At 35.1% G+C, this 18,283-nt stretch overlaps 2 protein-coding genes across 4 annotated transcripts; one reads left to right on the top strand and one right to left on the bottom strand.

Moving 5' to 3' along the window:
- Positions 1-8,608: 8,608 nt before the first annotated feature.
- On the top strand, positions 8,609-11,190 carry LOC111602522 (acid-sensing ion channel 4-A). 2 transcript variants are annotated; one of them, XM_023319606.2, is made up of 8 exons: positions 8,609-8,855; positions 9,042-9,195; positions 9,252-9,455; positions 9,514-9,662; positions 9,717-9,847; positions 9,902-10,052; positions 10,820-10,933; positions 10,990-11,190. In XM_023319606.2, the coding sequence occupies exons 1-8, from the start codon at positions 8,622-8,624 to the stop codon at positions 11,164-11,166; spliced, it is 1,314 nt and encodes a 437-aa protein (XP_023175374.1). In that variant the 5' UTR covers positions 8,609-8,621; the 3' UTR covers positions 11,167-11,190. The 2 variants fall into 2 exon arrangements, with proteins under 2 accessions (XP_023175374.1, XP_023175376.1); XM_023319608.2 differs by lacking the exons at positions 8,609-8,855; positions 9,042-9,195 and having other exon boundaries at positions 9,342-9,455; positions 10,817-10,933.
- Positions 11,191-11,223: 33 nt separating this feature from the next.
- Positions 11,224-16,859, bottom strand: LOC111602521 (protein yellow). Of its 2 annotated transcripts, none has more exons than XM_023319605.2 (3): positions 14,701-14,786; positions 14,371-14,646; positions 11,224-12,378 (listed from the first exon to the last, which is right to left on the bottom strand). In XM_023319605.2, the coding sequence occupies exons 2-3, from the start codon at positions 14,636-14,638 to the stop codon at positions 11,282-11,284; spliced, it is 1,365 nt and encodes a 454-aa protein (XP_023175373.2). In that variant the 5' UTR covers positions 14,639-14,646; positions 14,701-14,786; the 3' UTR covers positions 11,224-11,281. The 2 variants fall into 2 exon arrangements, with proteins under 2 accessions (XP_023175373.2, XP_023175372.2); XM_023319604.2 differs by lacking the exon at positions 14,701-14,786 and adding an exon at positions 16,774-16,859 and having other exon boundaries at positions 11,225-12,378.
- Positions 16,860-18,283: the final 1,424 nt, after the last annotated feature.

Below are 18,283 nucleotides of genomic sequence, written 5' to 3'. Positions count from 1 at the left end.
TGCTGTTTGTGCTACGTCTCGGTATTTTCTTGCTCCCTTTTTCGGTCTATCAGCGTTTTGCCGCTGTCCCGTTGCTTTCGTTGTTGTTGTTGTTCTTCACGGCGCCGACCAAAGCAAGTGGACACTGTTTAAGTGTGTGTGCACATTGCTGTCTCGCTGAGGGTGTGTGTGTGTGAGTGAGCAAGCTATGATGCAATCGCAACAACAGCAGCAGCAGGATCCATGAGAGAGCAAACGAAAGCTTCACAGCGTGATTGCGTGAGCACGCTCTCTCACACGTACGTAGTAATTGAGCAAGATTCTGTGTGCATGTATGCGTGTATTGAATACATTTCAATGACAAATTTTGCATTTGTAAAAAATCCTTGTAAATTGTTTTTGTTTGCATTGCGCTCTTCAACATGGACGCTCTCTTGCACGGCCTCTCTCTCTGTTTCTCTCTTTCTACGCCTTGCAAAGCTTTTACTAATTTCACACAAACCATTTTTCCTACACATGCGATTGAGTTTGTTGTTTTTCTATTTTTTTTTGTTTTACTTGTTTTTCTTGTTGCTCGGTGATCATTTTTCGCTATTTGTTTAATTCTATTCTTTTCTGGTCACCTCAATGCCAATTTGATCTGCCACCGGCTCAGAGGGGGTGGGTGTTACCAAACCGTTTATAGTGAAGCAACGGCAGTTAGAATAATGATAATCAGCTGTATAACTGATGAACAGTTACACAATTGCTCGATAACAAAGAACTAGTTCTAGTTTGAGTTCGAGTTCTAGTTCGATATACAAATAAGTATTTGTCATTTGGCGTCAGTTAGATGCTGGCATATCTACAAATCGTGAAAATTCTTGTGAACTTCAAAAAACACGAACACACACACTCACACACATGCAGAAAGGCCGCAGACGCCAGCGTTACAGATACAGCAGCTACAGATACAGATACTAATAGATACATAGATACTGATGAGAAGTGCCAAATCAAATAAATTGTTGTCGGCGTCCTTCAGCGCAATGCAATGCATTTTTTTCAATGCTAAACGAAACGCTTTTCGCACTGTTCGCACAGCGCTGCTGTGCTAAACATAGGTACGATCCCAACCCATCCGCCCTGTTCAGCATTTTTCATAAGAATGCGAATCCTTTCAACGGTGCGCACATTCTGCGCGATTCCCAGATTCCTAAATTACCCACCCACCAAAAAATAATATAATATAGAAAATAAAAACGCAAAAATACCTTTCATAAATGATTTGAATATTAAAACTAACAAAGAAAATAATATATATATATATATATATATAATCAAATGCCAAGCAAACAATTTTTGAGAAAATTTTCGAAAAATAAAATATAAAAATTGTTTAAGCTTATTTATAGTTATAAATTTTGATTCGCTTTCGCCACAACGTGCCTGAAAGTCTTTCGAATGCGTGGCAGAGGCGTGGGCGGGGGGTGCCTGATAGGATCTTTGCGCCGCCAACGCTTCTTGAATGGAATCTTCATGAAACTTTATAAAGCGAAAAACCCGAAATATTCATATTCAACATTTTCTATGGTTGCTTTCAGCCAGATGAGCAATATTCACACACATAATGTGCTTTGCTCCGCTTTGCTTTTCGCACATAAGATAAAAAGATCATAATTTTCTTAGTCTCTTTTTTCGAATTTTATTTTGTATTTTTTATTTTATTTATTTTTTTTTTTTGAAAATGTTTTTGTGTATTTTGTTGAAACACAATCTGCGACATTGTCAGAAATAATTTTACGCAATTTAACCAAAAAACAAAACGAAGAAGAAGCCGAGTGGCAGATAGAGAGACACAAGAACAATTCCGTCGTATATTGCCAACATCAACACAATTTGAAATAACAATTTTTGCAAAGATTTGAAATCAGAAAGAATATTTTATGTGCTTTGACACACACATTTGACTTGAGAGCCAAATATTTATAATAGATACACTTCTATAGGGTACAGAGTGGCTTGTCGAGAATGTTTGATTCGTGCAATTCGAATTTTCCAGAAATTAGCAGTCGAATTTTCCTTTTCGCACAAATGCAAACTATTTTCGTATACTCTACTTTCTTTAATTATTATTATTATTCTTATTATTATTATCATTATTATCAGTATTATTATTATTATTAGTATTATTATCATTTTTATTATTATTACTATTATTATTATTATTATTATTATTATTAATATAATAAAATTATTTTTAAATATAATTAGTATTATAATTGCTTTAAATATTATTAATAATTATCTATAATTTTTTTAAGTTGCATTGCATTCTCTAATATTCGATGCCCCTCTTCATATATATCTACTATATCTAAACTATTTTCTATGCATTTAGTTGGCCTAAATGATGAGATCGCCTTTTGTTAGCAATTTTAGATAATTCCCTGCGATCGCCCGATATTCGCATAGACGATGATGTTTACTGCTGCATATAGGAAAGCAGATCCCCCACAATAAATGGTTGTCCCCAATTGTTGTTGCTGTTGCTCTTTGTTGTTCTTGTTTTTGTTGTTGTTCCCATTGTGTAAATGAGAGAAAATTTTCGGTTTTGAGTCATTGACGCAAAGAAATTTTTGCATTTTAGTGTCAAGATGTTTGGCATGCGCAACACAAAATGTTTCAAGATGAAAGGGGCGCCGAGTCGAGGGCGTGGCTGGCAAAATGCGAGGCAGCAACAATTATTGCAAGCAATGGGCTATTTCAGAGGCAACGTCAAACGATGTCCATCAACTGCCCGCAACTGCATCGGATGCCAAAAAAGCAACAACCTACGAGCTAACCATATAATCGAAATTCTATTATTGAAAAAGGGTTTACTGAGGAATTTAGAATGATTAGCAATGGGTTGGTGATATATGGGATATCATATATGATCTTAAATAGTTGAGTGTGTAATGGGTCATAAGAGATATGAGGAAGATGAGGTTCGCGGCTTCTATCAGTGGCTTGCCATGACTGAACCGTGTTTTTTTACAGTCAAAATTTATTATTGAACAATCAAAGCAAGTGCCAATTAGATTTGTCTTTAAATAAATTGTTGAAAAAATGTTTGAAAATCTTTTTGAACCAAATCTAAAAACCCACTGAGCCGGAACTAGAATCAAATTATATTTTTATATAATTTATAATATTTATAATATCATAATTTATAATATCATAAACAACCATTTCCTAACTCGTCTAGAATTACTTTCATGGGTATAGAAAACCAGTTATAAGAACCGAACCACAATCCACTGAACCACTATTAATGCAAAAAAATAAATTTGAAGCCATGCAAATTGATTTTTGGTTGAGTTTAGTTTATCTTGAACCGGTTCGTAAGTGAACCCACTCCATAGTTCCATAAGTAACGCCGGCTTTTTGGTCGCCTTTTGGCAAACTGTAGAAAATTTCGTTGCTTGAGCAATTGGTGCAGAAAATATTTTTGTAAAACGGCAACCGTGACCAAAATACATACATATATTCTATAGATAACTCTCGTCTTTCTCTAAATGCATTGGAACATATCCAAATTGTCGGTATATAAATATCCATCGTCAGGTCCGATGTAGCCGGTCGTCGTCGTCGAGCAAGTGCATCTCTCGTGCAGCGACTGCCTCTACTCTCTGTCTCACTCTCTCTCTCTCTCTTTCTTCTTCCCTTCACAGCTGCCCCAACAACAGATCGTTACCAGGTAGCCGAATCCATTCGAAACGCTCGTAAATAATGGCAATTGAATGAATACTTCCTGAATTACGGCACAGAGCATTACGTAAGATCACAGATCTGGCAGGGATATGACAGATATGAGATATCTGTGAGTCGAACAACGATTATTTCACAATTATGTTAAGTTCATTCGCCGTTAAATAACCCACTTAGCATCTGAAAAGCCCCCATAAAGTCCACTTGCAACTGTCAATCACTAATGGTTCCATCAGCTGTTTTTTTGTTTTGCACAGATTTGGCATTGAACCAGCTCTATATGATTTATGACTACATCAATTATGTTCTAAAATATTTAGGAAAAAACTACTCGATCATCTTGACATATTTCTAAAGATAAGAACAATATCATAATTGTAATAAATATAAAATAACAAAAGTTGTTCAAAATATTTTTTCTGTTTCTCAATTAAATATTAATATTTAAAAAATAATTTCTTTTAATTCAATATTTGTTTTATTTATTAACAACTCTAAGCTGGCTTAACATGTACAAATATATATATATATATATATATATATATATATATATATATATATATATATATATATTTAATTTTAAGAAATTAATAAAAAAACTTTTTCAGTTTTTTAAAATTATTTTTATTAATAATATTATTTTTTTTTATTTAAAAATTCTTACAGAGCTTGATCCGTTTTTATATTTATATTACATTTAAGGTTTAGATACATTTCGTTTTATTTATGTTTCTTAACGATTAAATAATATATTTTTAAATTTTTAATTAATTTTGATAAATTTTTAATTAATTTTGATTTAAATAATTTGATAATATTTGGCTTATCCATTTATTTTATATTATTAATGAAAAAGCTTTTAAATTTTTAAATGTAAATGAACTGTATTTTTTTTTTATATAAGTTTTTATTAAATGTTATTATATTATTTAGGCATTGATTTTTTGACAAATTTGTACAACTGAGCATAACTAATTTTTAAAAATTCTTAAAAATGCTTTAATTAAAAGAGAGCTAAAATATTTCATACGATTCTTTCTCTCTCCTCTCTCCATGTTCCTCTCTCTATCTCTCTCACCTAACCCTCTACTTGATTTTATGCTACTCAAACTTAACATTAACTAACTTTAACGTAAATTAATTTAACGTAAGCCTATCCGAACCTTTCTAAATCCACTTTACGTTAGCCTTACCTAGCCTGACATAATTCTTATAATTTCTTAACTTCAGCTTACGTCAACTAACCTTGACCTAACCTAACGCTACTTAAGCTAACCTAAGTTAACTTTAACTTACTTAGTTTTAAACTAGCTCAACTTAGCGCAAACTGACCTAACCTAACCTAACCTAACCGAACCTAACCTAACATATCTGAACTTAAATTGTCATAAGCTTAATTTAACCTTGTTAAACTTAATCTAAGCAAATTTCACCTAACTTACCTTATTATTTATTTCTAAACTTATTTCTAAACCAGCCTAACTTAGCATTTAGCTTAGCTCAATTTAATTGAAGCTAGACCTAACCTTACTCAAGCTAATCTAACCTAACCTTACTTTAGGCTACACCAAAATTCCTGTAATAAGAAGCCATTTAAGCTATGCTATTGAATTTTTGTAATATATTACTTCTGCGTGTGTGGTAATATATTGATTAATTGCACTGGCTCAATTGAGAATCGCACACGCATATTAAAATATATAGACATACATATATATATATAAATATATAGAGGAATATTTACATCTGACCAAATATATATACACATATATATATAAACCTATATCGTTTCTTAATTAGCCAATAAAATCGAATCATTTCGACTTAGTCACTGATGTGTGGAGCATTAAAATTATTTTTGTAAGCATTTGTCACCCAATTAAATTGACTGCAGCTCAAGCAATGCGAGTGCAGTGCAGTGCAGTGCTCAGAGTTCGCCCAGACTTTTTATTAATGATGAGTGAAAATTGTAAATGAAAATATTTTAATTCAGTGGCAGCCGCTGCGCCCCCCTCCGCTAGCTAAGCAGCGCCCCATTGGCGACGCCACTGCGCGCAATTGATTAATCATATGCGAAATGCTATAGACAGCCAACTAAAATGACTCAGTACAGAGCACTACATAAATATATATACCTATGTATACATATAGATATTTTTTAAAATTTATTAAAGACAAGCAAAAAGTATTTTTAAAGCATATATCATACTCCAAAATGAATGTGCAGGTAAAAGAGGCTAGCATGCTAGAGCAGATACATAGGCGTATATATAGTATATATATATATACATTCAGGTCAAATCATATCCTTTATGCCTGCCATACTCAGGCCATGTGTTAAGCTGTCCCAAAAAGCAAACTGAATATAAACAACAACAGTTCATATACTCTGACTATATACTAACTAGCCCTATGCGTGTCTGTGTGTCTGAGTCTGTGTGTGTATGTGTGTGTGTATCTACTAAATCTAAAAAACATTCATATGCGTTTAATATAGCTGCTGCTTTGGTCTAAATTTAAAACAAAAGCTATTTAGTTGCGAAGAAGCGTAGAACTTCAACACAAATGAAATTTTTTGCTTTCGACTGTGCAGCCGTATCTCGTGGCTATTTCAAAATATATATATCTAGACGAATATCTAAAATTTACTAGCTAGACAGAGAAGGGGAGATGGCGAAAGAGAGAGAGGAGAGAGTATGAGACAGAGATAGCTGGGCCAAGAAATCTGCGGCTGTGTCCTGAGCAAAGCATACGCCGTGTGGTACGTCGAAAGAAAAAAGAAAAAAAAAGTATCTCACAGATACATTCAGCTCTGTATCTGTATCTGTATCTGTCGCTAGTAAAGCAAAACTCTTGCGGCAGTCAGCCAGAGCCTCACAGTCACATCCACACTCACATGTCCACACTCACGTCCACACTCGCGTCCCGTTTCTGTAGCGCTGTGTTCGACTCTTCTTCACTTTTTTTTCATCTATCTCGCAAAATGTTTCAATTTATCTATTTTTAGTCGCAAGTTTCTTTTTGTTTATTAGTTTTTGTGCCTTTTGCTCTGCGCGCATGTATTAGTGCAGTATATAGTCGATATATATGTATTTGTATAGCAGTGGGTCGCACTCGATTCGACTGATGTTTCGCCCCTGCCTCTCGCTCTGCCCCCTGCTCCGATTGAACGTCACAACTGTGGAATGCTTTGGCTGTGGCTCTTCTACTGGATACGCACACATTGTTTTAGCTTGTCTTTCATTTGTGTTTTTCACCCACAATTGTTTTTGCTGTAGAGCTCAAGGTATATCTAAATACAGGCTCTCTATATATGCCATATAGATATGCATATATATCAGGCATTCGATCAGAGCGAACAGAGCGCTAAGGTCAAAACATTTTGAGGCAAAGGTGTCATAATATATACATACAGTTATACACATACATACAGTTATACATCCATATAATGCATATATAAACATATTTATATAAGCAAATATATAATTGTCTTTACGTAAGCTGGATCTATATAGATCAGCTCTATTAGATCAGCTAAAAGTAAAGCGAAATATCTAAAAACAAGCAGAAATATTGCAGTCGGGCGCTGCTGACTGCATAATACTCGTTCACAGTAAAATCTTTGCTTGCAAGTCTCAAGAGAGAGTCTGTAGATAGATGTGTATAGATAGATATACTATATATTTTTGATCTAGGGTATGCTTTTACTGGTTTATATTCCAATGAGTAGATGTTTCACATTTCAAGTTATTTAGCAGCGGATAGATGAACGGAGATTGCACAAAACCTATATACTCGCTTCACTTCGTGGCAGAGTATTTATATATAAATGTTTTACAATCTATCACACATGCGAGATAACCAACTGTGATAGATTTTTCTGATATTACTTGAATAGACAATTAGCTGAGGCTATAACTGCAGCTTCACTGAATCAGGAAAATTACTTAAAACCAGAAAACGCTTAAGCCTAATCAAAGGTATTTAAATTATTATTATTCTACGTTTCTCTACGCCTATCAAATTTTCCATTGTCAAATACATATCAACATATATATATATATATATATATATATATATAAAGAACTTTGTTATACGCACCATAAACAATTACAGAGAATATGTTTTGGTAATTTAACGCCCAAAGCAATGAAAATCTAACCAATCTATCTAACATATCTGACAAACAAGGCCATAATCCGAATGAGCTGTACAAATGTTTTTTTGATACGCCGATTTATATAGTTACAGTTGCATTTAGCTGCGAATATCTGGCCCTAGCACCTGGAGACCTTATCGTTACACTTAGAGAAATATAAACAGCTAAATATAAACACAGAAAAAATTTGATTGATATCAAATTAAGCATAAAAATTAATAAATAAAAAAAAAAATTTTAAAATTACAAATAATTTTAAAAATTAATATTAGTTTTAAAGACAAAAATTAAAATTAAATTTTTTTTGTATACCACTATCAATTAATATTAATTAAAAATAAAAAATTAAATCATAACAATTATATTAAATTATTTATTTATATTTAAAATAAAACAATTAGTAATATTTTTATTTATATTAAAAATTGTTCTATTTTAAATATAAAAAAATAATTTAATATAATTGGTATGATTTAATTTTGTTATTTTTAATTATATTTTTTACAACATTTTATATATTTTATTTTGATAATCCAAATTGGGAATTTAATAACAAAACAACTGTTAGTCGTCTTTCTCTCAGTGTATTACACTTTACTACGTGGCATAAATCAATATTAGCTTATCATGACCAACTGTGAGAATATATGCAGCAGGCCTAGCAAAGATATTGCGGATATATCAGGGTCTGCAGTTATTCTAGACGAGACATTGACATTCACTTGCTTTTCACTTTTGCTAGCGTTCGATCATGGGCTACTGGCTGGAGCTGCGCGCCTGGCTCCTGCGCGATCCTGCGAAACTTATACGCTATCTCGTTCTGTTCATCTGCAGCATCATTGTGATCGTGCAGCTATACGAGTGCTTCTCAAAACTATCCGACCCGCCTATATCCACGCATTCCTATTATAATGTGAATCAAACGATTGAAATGCCTGCCGTAACGCTGTGTCGTGAGCCGCCCTACAGAGAGGAAGTCTTAACAGTGAGTTGTGTGTGTGTGTGTGTGTGATTGTGTGTGTGTTTGAGAGAGAATATATATTCGAGAAGTAAAAGGAAGCAAAGTAAGAATTTGATAACTGCAATAAAAACTGTTATCGATTTGCATAAATGCTATCGATAAGCAATCTGCCGATAATTGGATTTTGATAACAAAATTTCTGACTTGCAGAATCTATCGCGCGGTCACTGTCCGCATCCAAAGTATGCCACATGTTGGATGGATTATCCCTTTGGCGAATTATCCTTCGAGGAGTTCTTCAACAGTGGCACTTTCGGCCAGGAGGAGACCTTCTACTCCTATGGACTCAATGGCGATAAGTCTAGTAGGCGCACATATATATTCTCCATACATAGATATACCCAACTGATATTTCTACAGATGTTGCCATCGATAGCACCGTTCACTTTTATATGGGTCGCTGTTATACGGTGCGTCCACTCATGGACCTGAAAAGGGTATCCAAGTCGGTTGGCTATTCCCTAATGCTGGAGCACAATATTGTTAAATCCGCCAGCGATGTGGACCTAACATCTGGTGCGGGCTGGCATATCTTTCTGCACGATAAGCGTGAAAATTTTACGGGTAGGAATTGAATATTCAGTAACTACTTAGAGTAGCTCATTGATGTCACTTCCTATAGAGGTCAACATGAAGGGCTCGGGACGCGTCGAATATGTCTTTGCGGGCATCAATGAGGAGATTGAGATAAAGCTACAAAGTCAATACTTCTCGAATGTGGAAACGTACAAGGAGACCTGTTCGAGACAGGAGGGCTACAGCGATCTAAAGGTATGTGAGTGAGATACCCTGTAATTCAGTTAAATGTATCCATTCTCATTTCAGTGTGGCGAGATATGCATCTGGCAGGACTTATCGGATGAGGTGGACTGCTCGGGTCCTTGGATGCATGACATAAATTATGAGCCCTGCAACGATACCGACTCCATGCGAAATCTGATCAAGAGCTACAAAGCGTAAGGCACAGTCTCCAATCGAATTCTCTTTGATATTCGAGCTCATTTTTACAGGGTATACGAAAGCGGCGATGACTACGACTGCAATTGCATGGAGCCCTGCGAGTCGCGCATCTTTACAACCTACATACAGAGCAGGAAAACCTTTTACCAACCCGAACCACGGACACTACTCTACATATACTACACGACCAAGCTGATATCGGTAATTGTTTTAGTACATTATAGCCAATAAGAAGTACATTTAGCTCAGTTATCTAATCCAATTCCACATTGCACATAAATTTCTAATTAGATTAACGGCCTGACAAACAAAAGTCAATTAACTAGATTCAATTATGATTTATTGTTGCTATGACCTCTGCATATTAACTATAGAAATCGATGTGAGTGTCGGCTTATTTAATATAACTCGAGCACTTTAGGCACTAGGCATAGCAAATTTGGTATGTAAGTTGTTAGAAAGCATATCTATGCAAAAATGATTTCTTTTTTGGATACCCCTTTAAGATTTCCAATTTCAGTATAACTCGCGAACTTTAAGACATAGAGTCAATAAATTTGGTATGTAGGCAGGTATAGGGTATGTACCCATAAAAAGCTGTTCATGGTTTTGAATAATCTTGCCAGATTTTCAATTTAGTTTTTTAAATAAAATTCGAGAATTATTGTAGCTGTTAATATATAATTAATTTATAGAAATTTGTGTATTTTATATACGACTCAGAAATATTGCACTTTTAAGATATCTCTTCTTTCTTAACTTAAGAACTTGTGCTCGAAAACTTTAAAAGCTACACATATAAAATTTAATATATAGGTAAAGTCCATACATATAACAAATCTTAAGTTCTTTTAATACGTAACACAAGAAAACAGTTTGAAGTCAGGGTATTTGACAGCAGAGCACACCCCACTTAAATACTCAGCTCTTCTTTTATACCTTTGCGACTTTGCGCTCTGTTTCAGCAGATGATTGAGGAGCGTCCCAGCTATGACACAACCCAATTTATAGCTGATGTTGGCGGTTCCCTGGGCTTTCTGCTTGGTCTCTCCGTGCTGGGCATCATAGGCATATTGGAGCATGTAAATATGGCCAGGAATATGGAAAGATTACGATTAAAACTTCGTTTTGATTGCAGTTAACGTTATTCTTTTGCGGCGATTGCATACGTCGAATGCAGCTGAAAAATGAGGAGCACAGTCGCTCCGACAGTCGCACCGACAGCCCGGAGGATGGGGAGTCCCAAGCGAGTGACGTGACGCTGGACATCAATGATGTGTTTACTGTAGAGAAAGCCAAGCTGGCCAAATACTGAGCAGTTGGATAACCTTTGTCTAAATAAAACTCTTATATTTATTCACAAAACCTAAAAACTAGAAAACTACATTTAATTGGGAATATTTGTTCTGGTATATACAAAGTTCCGGCTCTTAGAGCAGCCAGGAGCAGGTTAACAGCAGAGCGCCCAGACTCAGTGTCAGAGCAGTAGCAGCGGAGTTGGAATCCTTAGCTGTTGTTGTCTCTAGCTGGATATTCGTTCTGAGCACCTCGCCCAGCTTGCCAATGAGCTCTGGCAGGGACTTGTCCGGCGCGCAGGTTGTATGCTCTAGGGCATCCTTTACATGCGCCATGTAAATGCGGAAATTGATGCTGCCAGGATAGAGTTCATCGTAGATAAAGTTCTGCAGCTGATTGGCCAGCACCCAGAGGCGTCGCTCCTCATCCACCTTGATATCGCTGGGAAAGACGAAACTGTTGTTGTTGCTATAGACACGATCCTGCACGTTGTAGCTCTTCGAAGTTTGCCAGCAGCCGAGCGAGTTCAGATTGGGCAGCGTATAGAACAAAACGCCAGTGTCAGCATCCAGGAACTGAGCACCTGCCTGGGCATCCATGCCACGACTGCCCAAGATCTTGAAGTCTCTGTAAATAGCAGCTGAGGTGGCCAACGTTTTGTTCCTTAGCACCGAGGTCTTCACCGAGAACTCCATGGTGGAGCTAAGCGGATGGAAATACAATGTGGAGTAGCCATCGCTCTGTGGCTTGGACAAAGCTAGTCCATAAAGTCCATCGTCCCATTGGAACTCAATGCCATTGATGCTGAAGTTACCCGCCAACGGATCGGGATGAAAGAAGTGATGCTGCACACGCCACGATTCCTGATCCCGCCACGAATAAACCACCAGACCAGGACTACCCAAGTCGGCCGCATAGGCATAGGTATTCTCACAATCCGCATCCTCGATAGCCAAATTGGCAAAGAAGGAGCTGTGCTTGGCCTGACTCGCGGGCAGAACGTGACGACGCAGCAGATCATCGTTGTGCAGATCGTAGATCAAGAGCTGTGCCGGCCCATACAGCTTCGTCTGCTCCAGCACGCCCGCGATGCGAGAGTCCAGCACCCAAAGGCGACCACAGCGATCCGCCTTGATCCTAAACGGCGAGACCAGCTCCGGATCTGCATCGCTCAAGCTATGCGACACCCAACTAGGAAAAGGTCGCAGCGCTGGCATTTTGCTGGAGGTGTCTGAAAAGGCAGAAAGCAGGGTATATTAATAGGGCATCCATAGGGAAGAGGCTATATCAGCAATGAGAGAGGCTATATCAAAAAGGTATATATATATTTTTCTAAATATGCACAGCAATTAACTTCTCTTTAAAGCGAAAGATATTTTCACTTGTGTGAAATTACAGGGTATATCAGCACCCTCCAGTGAAAGGCTAATTTAGTATTTATAACTCATGAAGTGCAAGTTGAATGCTCTATAAATTGCTTTGACTTGTTTTGCATCGATGCTAATTGTGATTCGTGTGGTTCAATGTCTGAGAGGCTGATTCATAGGACACGTTTGTCAGCTGAGCAGTTTCTATATATGGAACGCATTTGTTGAACAACTTGTAGTACCCTATATGCAAATAACGGTCTCTATAAGGCGTATGCACTTCAGCTTAGTCCCAATGAAACTAAGTCGAAACGTAGTGAGGTAACCAGAAATACAACAATGAAAGGTTTCTTTGAGAAGTTGCCTCAAAATTTATAACGGTAACTGGTTTGAGCCACCGAATTCTATTTCATTTGTTAAATAAAAATTTTGTTTTTTTAAGAAATGTTTTATCTGCGCAAGAAAATACCTAATTTCCTGTACAATGTTTTTCTTTACCTAGCCAACCGACTGTTTTTAGCAGTAAACAAATTAAGCTTCCGCTCAACTATTTCCATAGAAACTCTACAATAAAGTCGACAGATGTTGAGTAGATATAGCAATAGAGCGAGATATGTAGAAAGCTAGATGGATGGTTATAGATAAATATAATTAGCTAGAGCTGTTTATATATATTTAAAGATACATAGTGCTAGGCAGAGGCTTTTCATATTAGGACTTCGTTTTCTACAGATAAATCTACTATATATTTCAGTCATATACAGATCTAGAATATATATGCTTTATCTGCTCACAGCTGGCTAATGCTATGCACTATAAATTTCGTAAATTCAAATAAATATTTTCTCACACTCAGAATCGAGGTATGTGAATTTACCTTTTCAATTCGATCAGACCTATTGAATATAAATACATATAAAAAAAAAAATATATATATATATATAGCTATCTACACATGCTGTTCATATTTACGATGCGTCAAGAGAATAAATATTTCCTACCAAATGTTTATCCTATAGATATATATGTATGTATGAGCATATATATAGGTATATGTCTTCCATATATATATATATATATAGCTACGATCTATGTAGCTTTCCATATTATTTTGCATTTGTTTATTTACTCAATTCCAACGATTCATTTATTTTGTTTATTATGTTGTTTGTTGTTGTTGTGGTTGTGGTTGTTGCTGCTGCTGTTTGTTGTTGTTTTACAGCTTTTTAATTACGCAAGCGGTGCGAAAATCTCAGAACCCTCAACAACCCTCAGGCAATTAATTGCAACAAATGCGAAATGCAAGAAAACTAAATTGTCTAGAACGTGTCATGAATAGAGCTGATAGCGTGACACGAACACGCTGTATACGATATATAAAAATTATATAATGAAGTGCACTAGGCCAAGTTCATAGTTAAAAGTTTTACGCAGTAAATACAGTGGATATATGTGAGAGAGTTCGAGCTTGGAGATCCCATATCTGAGAATTTGAAGTATATAGTTTTCGATTTATCTTGTCGATAATAGCATATACAAGCCTCTATCAGTATCATCATAACATTAGACCCAACCAATATACTATTTTTCATGTCGTAAGTAATTTTAGAAAATAAGTTAGCTCTCCTTATAAATAGCTACAACTTTAGCTACACCTATTCGAATAGTTCTTTCATCTCTATCAAATCAACTATGCAAATTTAAGTAACAATAGTCGAACAGCTCCCACGCATAAAGACAATGCATTAGCTGAGATTTCAGTGCAGAGCAATTCGCGCATAAACAAAGCCGCAATTTGATGTAAATGAAAGTGGGTCTAGACGCGGGGTAGAAGTGGTTCCTGCTTTGGTACTTACCATTAAGATCAAGGTAGGCCAATGAGGCGGGCACACCGTCTCGCCATCTGGGCAGCGTTACGAACAATCGCTGGCGATAGACCTCCAATCCAAAGGGTATTACGTTAGCCGGCTTGAAGGCCCCGCGCTCGATAGCCGACCACCGCTGATCGGGTGAGTCATATTGGAAATCCATTTCCCGCCACTCGTAGGCAACGCGTAGATTGTCTTTGGCCACAGCCACGCCCACGCACAAGAGTACGCCCACAATAATGCAGGCAGCGTTCATATTGAAAGCTGCAAAAATATTATACAAATTTTATAAACCAAATCAATCTCAAGACTTCCGACCTTCGCATAGCCATAAAGCAACTGGCTCGAAATGAATTGCTCTTGACAGAGACTCGAGTTAAGTGAAGCCCCGCAGAGAACCAAACTGACTGAAATCGAGCTGGAGCTCGAGCTCGAATTCGAAGTCGAATTCGTAGCCAAAGCCGCGCCTCCACTAAGCAAAAAGTCAATTTGAAAGTTGTCTTTCTGGCTTGGCTAACAATTTGTAAAGACTCTTAGACTAATGTTGAGTTCGGCATATTGGAACATGTTCAAGGGGTTGTCACTCGACATACCCTGTAATTATTAATTCTTAATATTACAAATATATATATATATAGTTTCGCAAAATGAATACTAATTTTAGAGATTTTAGCATTGGACTAAATTATAGAAAAATATAAAAAAAAAGTTATTTCAAAACTTTAATTTTATTTTATTTAAAAAAAAACATTTCTAATTTAATTTTATATTCCTTTTTATATATCTTTCACACTATTTTTATTTTATAAAATTCATTTTATTATAAATTAATTTTTTTTTCGTTAGGTTGCTTAAATTTCGAACTTCCCTCGCACTTATTCATGTAACAAGTTTATGAATCATTATCAAGTTAATTGCAGCTAAGCAAGAGAGTAAAATTGCATTAAAATAGTCTTTCGCTTGAACCCTATTTATAACACTGACTATAGAAGACTTGAATTGAAATCTTTTATATATATTAAAAATACAAGGCTTAAATCACATTGGCTATATAGAATTTAGATATAATACACATCAAGTAATATCAATGAAAAGTTTTCAATCTCAACGTGAAGAAATAAAAACAATGTGAGTATTAAGTAAGTTTATTTATAGATTGGAAAATTTAATAGATTCAATCTAAACAATATGCTTTTAAGCTGAAGATGTATATTTGCTTATTTATAGTATTTAAAAGTCATTAGCATGAATCACTTCTAATAATGTCATATATAAGACAGCTCAATTTTCAAGTTGTAGATAGACCACTTTGAAGATATTTAGTTAAAGAAACTCCATTGAATTTCAAATACAAATATTTACTGAGCACTTATTGTTGAAACTTAAAAGCATAACTAACTTTTATATATTATAGCTTATAAGCAGCTCAAGTTCCAAAGTACTCCAAGCTTAGTGCTATATATTAAATTCTGCCCTGGACCAACTCAAGAAATGACATTTTAATTATACTCCTCAAGAAAGATTCATTAAGAGAACTCCGCTTTTTAACAGTTTTAAAGATTGAAATCATTGTTCTACATAGATCTCACACTCAAAGCTAATGTATTAAAACACACTCAAAAGATATATAGCTTAGATAGCTTCAATTCGTGTCATTTTTTGGGTCAATCGGAACTTCAGGGCCAACAGAAATGAAAAACAAAACAAAAACAAAAATCATTCAATGGATGATGAGATGAGTGTCGCGGCTGCTGTCCATCACTCGAGTCATGGTCGCTATATAGCTGTATGACTGTACTTGGGAGCAATAAAATATTGTTTTTCTCTCTCTCTCTCTCTCTATCTCTCATGAATTGCGCGTTCTGTTCGGCTGTCTTATGTCTTTTTTTTTTTGTATATAATTTATTACAAGAATTTTTTTTTTATTTTTTGCGAGTTTTGTTTTATGGCTTGTTCGCTTTTTGGGACTTTTGGCTGCGGATCACTTGAGATACTTGTTTTGAGGCTTAGAAAATTTCAAGTTTTTGACCAAATTTCTGCACTCAAGCGAAGAGACATAAATAATATTTTTTTGATTTTTTAGCTGTTTTTTTATTTTTAGCTCTATTTAGTTTGTAACTAATTATTTAGTTCATTATCTAATATGTGGTGTTAGTTCATGCACCAGCGACAATCGAAAGTAAAGGCGATGGAAGGGGGCGTGGCATAGTTATGCAAACGCTTTTTATCGCACATTCACCAGCCAAGTTTGTGCCTTAAGTCTTTTGTTTAGTCAGCTATTTTTCGATATTTGTTGCCGAAGCCGAAAGTTAGCCAAGTATTATTTAACTAGTTTAGCTGTTTGGACTAATGCAGTAATTTATGCACACACATGCACACACTTACACACACCTTTAAATTTGTCGCACAACAAGAAATACAACCGGCAGCCACGAAGCTCGCAACGAAACTGAAAGCCAAACGAGACAACATCCACGATTAAGAGCCGACTAATGCTTGAGCCGGGGAACGCATGGAACTGTGATTGAAGCAGCCTATGCGCGCGCGTCGTGTTTGGAATTCCAGTGAACTTGAATTAGTCAGACAGCCCATCAAATATTACGTATAGCTCATGCAGACCTAGACTTGCCCTCAACATAACAAATTAACAGCTGAAACAATTTCAATTAGCCAGCCCACATAGCTCGGCTGATTAAGCCCCTGAAAGAAGTCCCACACATAGGCTTGTCCAACTGCCAGATATATCTTAATCGTATAATTGGGAATTCAGCTTTCCATCGGGAGTCGCCCATGAGTCAAACGATTTTTGGGTTTTACCCAAAAGTAGTTCTTTGATTTGTCATGCTAAGAAATTCGGCTAAGAGTTGATAAGTTTGAAATTGAATTGTTCTAGAAATAATTATCTGGGCTTACTCTGTAATATATTTTTAATTACTGTGATGATCATGATGTCTATTAGCGGAATTCTTTATTGTTCTTTGTGTAGAAATTTACTATAATTAACATTATCAACAGGCACTCACGAAAGTCTTTGTTATCAACAGCATCATTATCATTACCAATATTTTTATCATCAAGAAATATTTACCACAGTTATAATCCGCAAGCAGATCAAGTTAATTCTGTTTTCGGGTCAGCCAAGGTAGACTGAAATTTCAAGCGATTCTATATAAATTTTACTGCTTATAAATTATTCAAAGTTCCCATAAAAACACATTTTAAAATTAATATATATTATACTATATTTTATTTATTAAAATTCAATAAATTAATTTAAATTTAAAAAGAAGAGAACAATCAAAACATTAAACTAGAAATATTATCCGTATGCAATATATATATTTTTTGTTTGCTTTTTGTTTTGTTTAAAAGAGCTTTAAACTATTGCTTATATAACTTTGTTTGTTGTTGCTGTTGTTGTTATGCTTAAAGTATGTTGTGTATGTTTAATTTAATTTACTTTTGTTTTTTTTTTTTTTTTTGTAGAAACATTTCTTGTACAAACACTAAAATGTATTTTTTCTGTTTTCTTTACTCATTTACAACATTAAAAACTTTTAACATACGCATTTTTTTAGTTTTGATTTTATGCATTTGCACTAAATATTAATTTGCATTAGCTAAGTATTTTGTGTAATAAATTGTTTATCGATTGTAATTAGCAAAAAAAAAAAAAAGAAAAAGAAACAAAAACAATTAAAAAATCATTTATAGGCTTCAGTTAAATGCAATGCAATAAAAAACAATTAACGGCTCAAAGCTTGTGAAACATATTCAAGTATTATAAAGAAGATATATATATGTATACATAGTGATATATATATATATATATATATGTATTTGTATAGGATACCTTGAGATTGGCGCACAAAAATCATCTTTGGCAAAGGTTTTAACTAGA

Source organism: Drosophila hydei, unplaced genomic scaffold (genome assembly GCF_003285905.1).
Source record: "Drosophila hydei strain 15085-1641.00,03,60 unplaced genomic scaffold, DhydRS2 tig00000172-arrow-pilon, whole genome shotgun sequence".
In the NCBI taxonomy this organism is placed as follows: domain Eukaryota; kingdom Metazoa; phylum Arthropoda; class Insecta; order Diptera; family Drosophilidae; genus Drosophila; species Drosophila hydei.
This window is presented reverse-complemented; position numbering and strand designations above follow the sequence as displayed.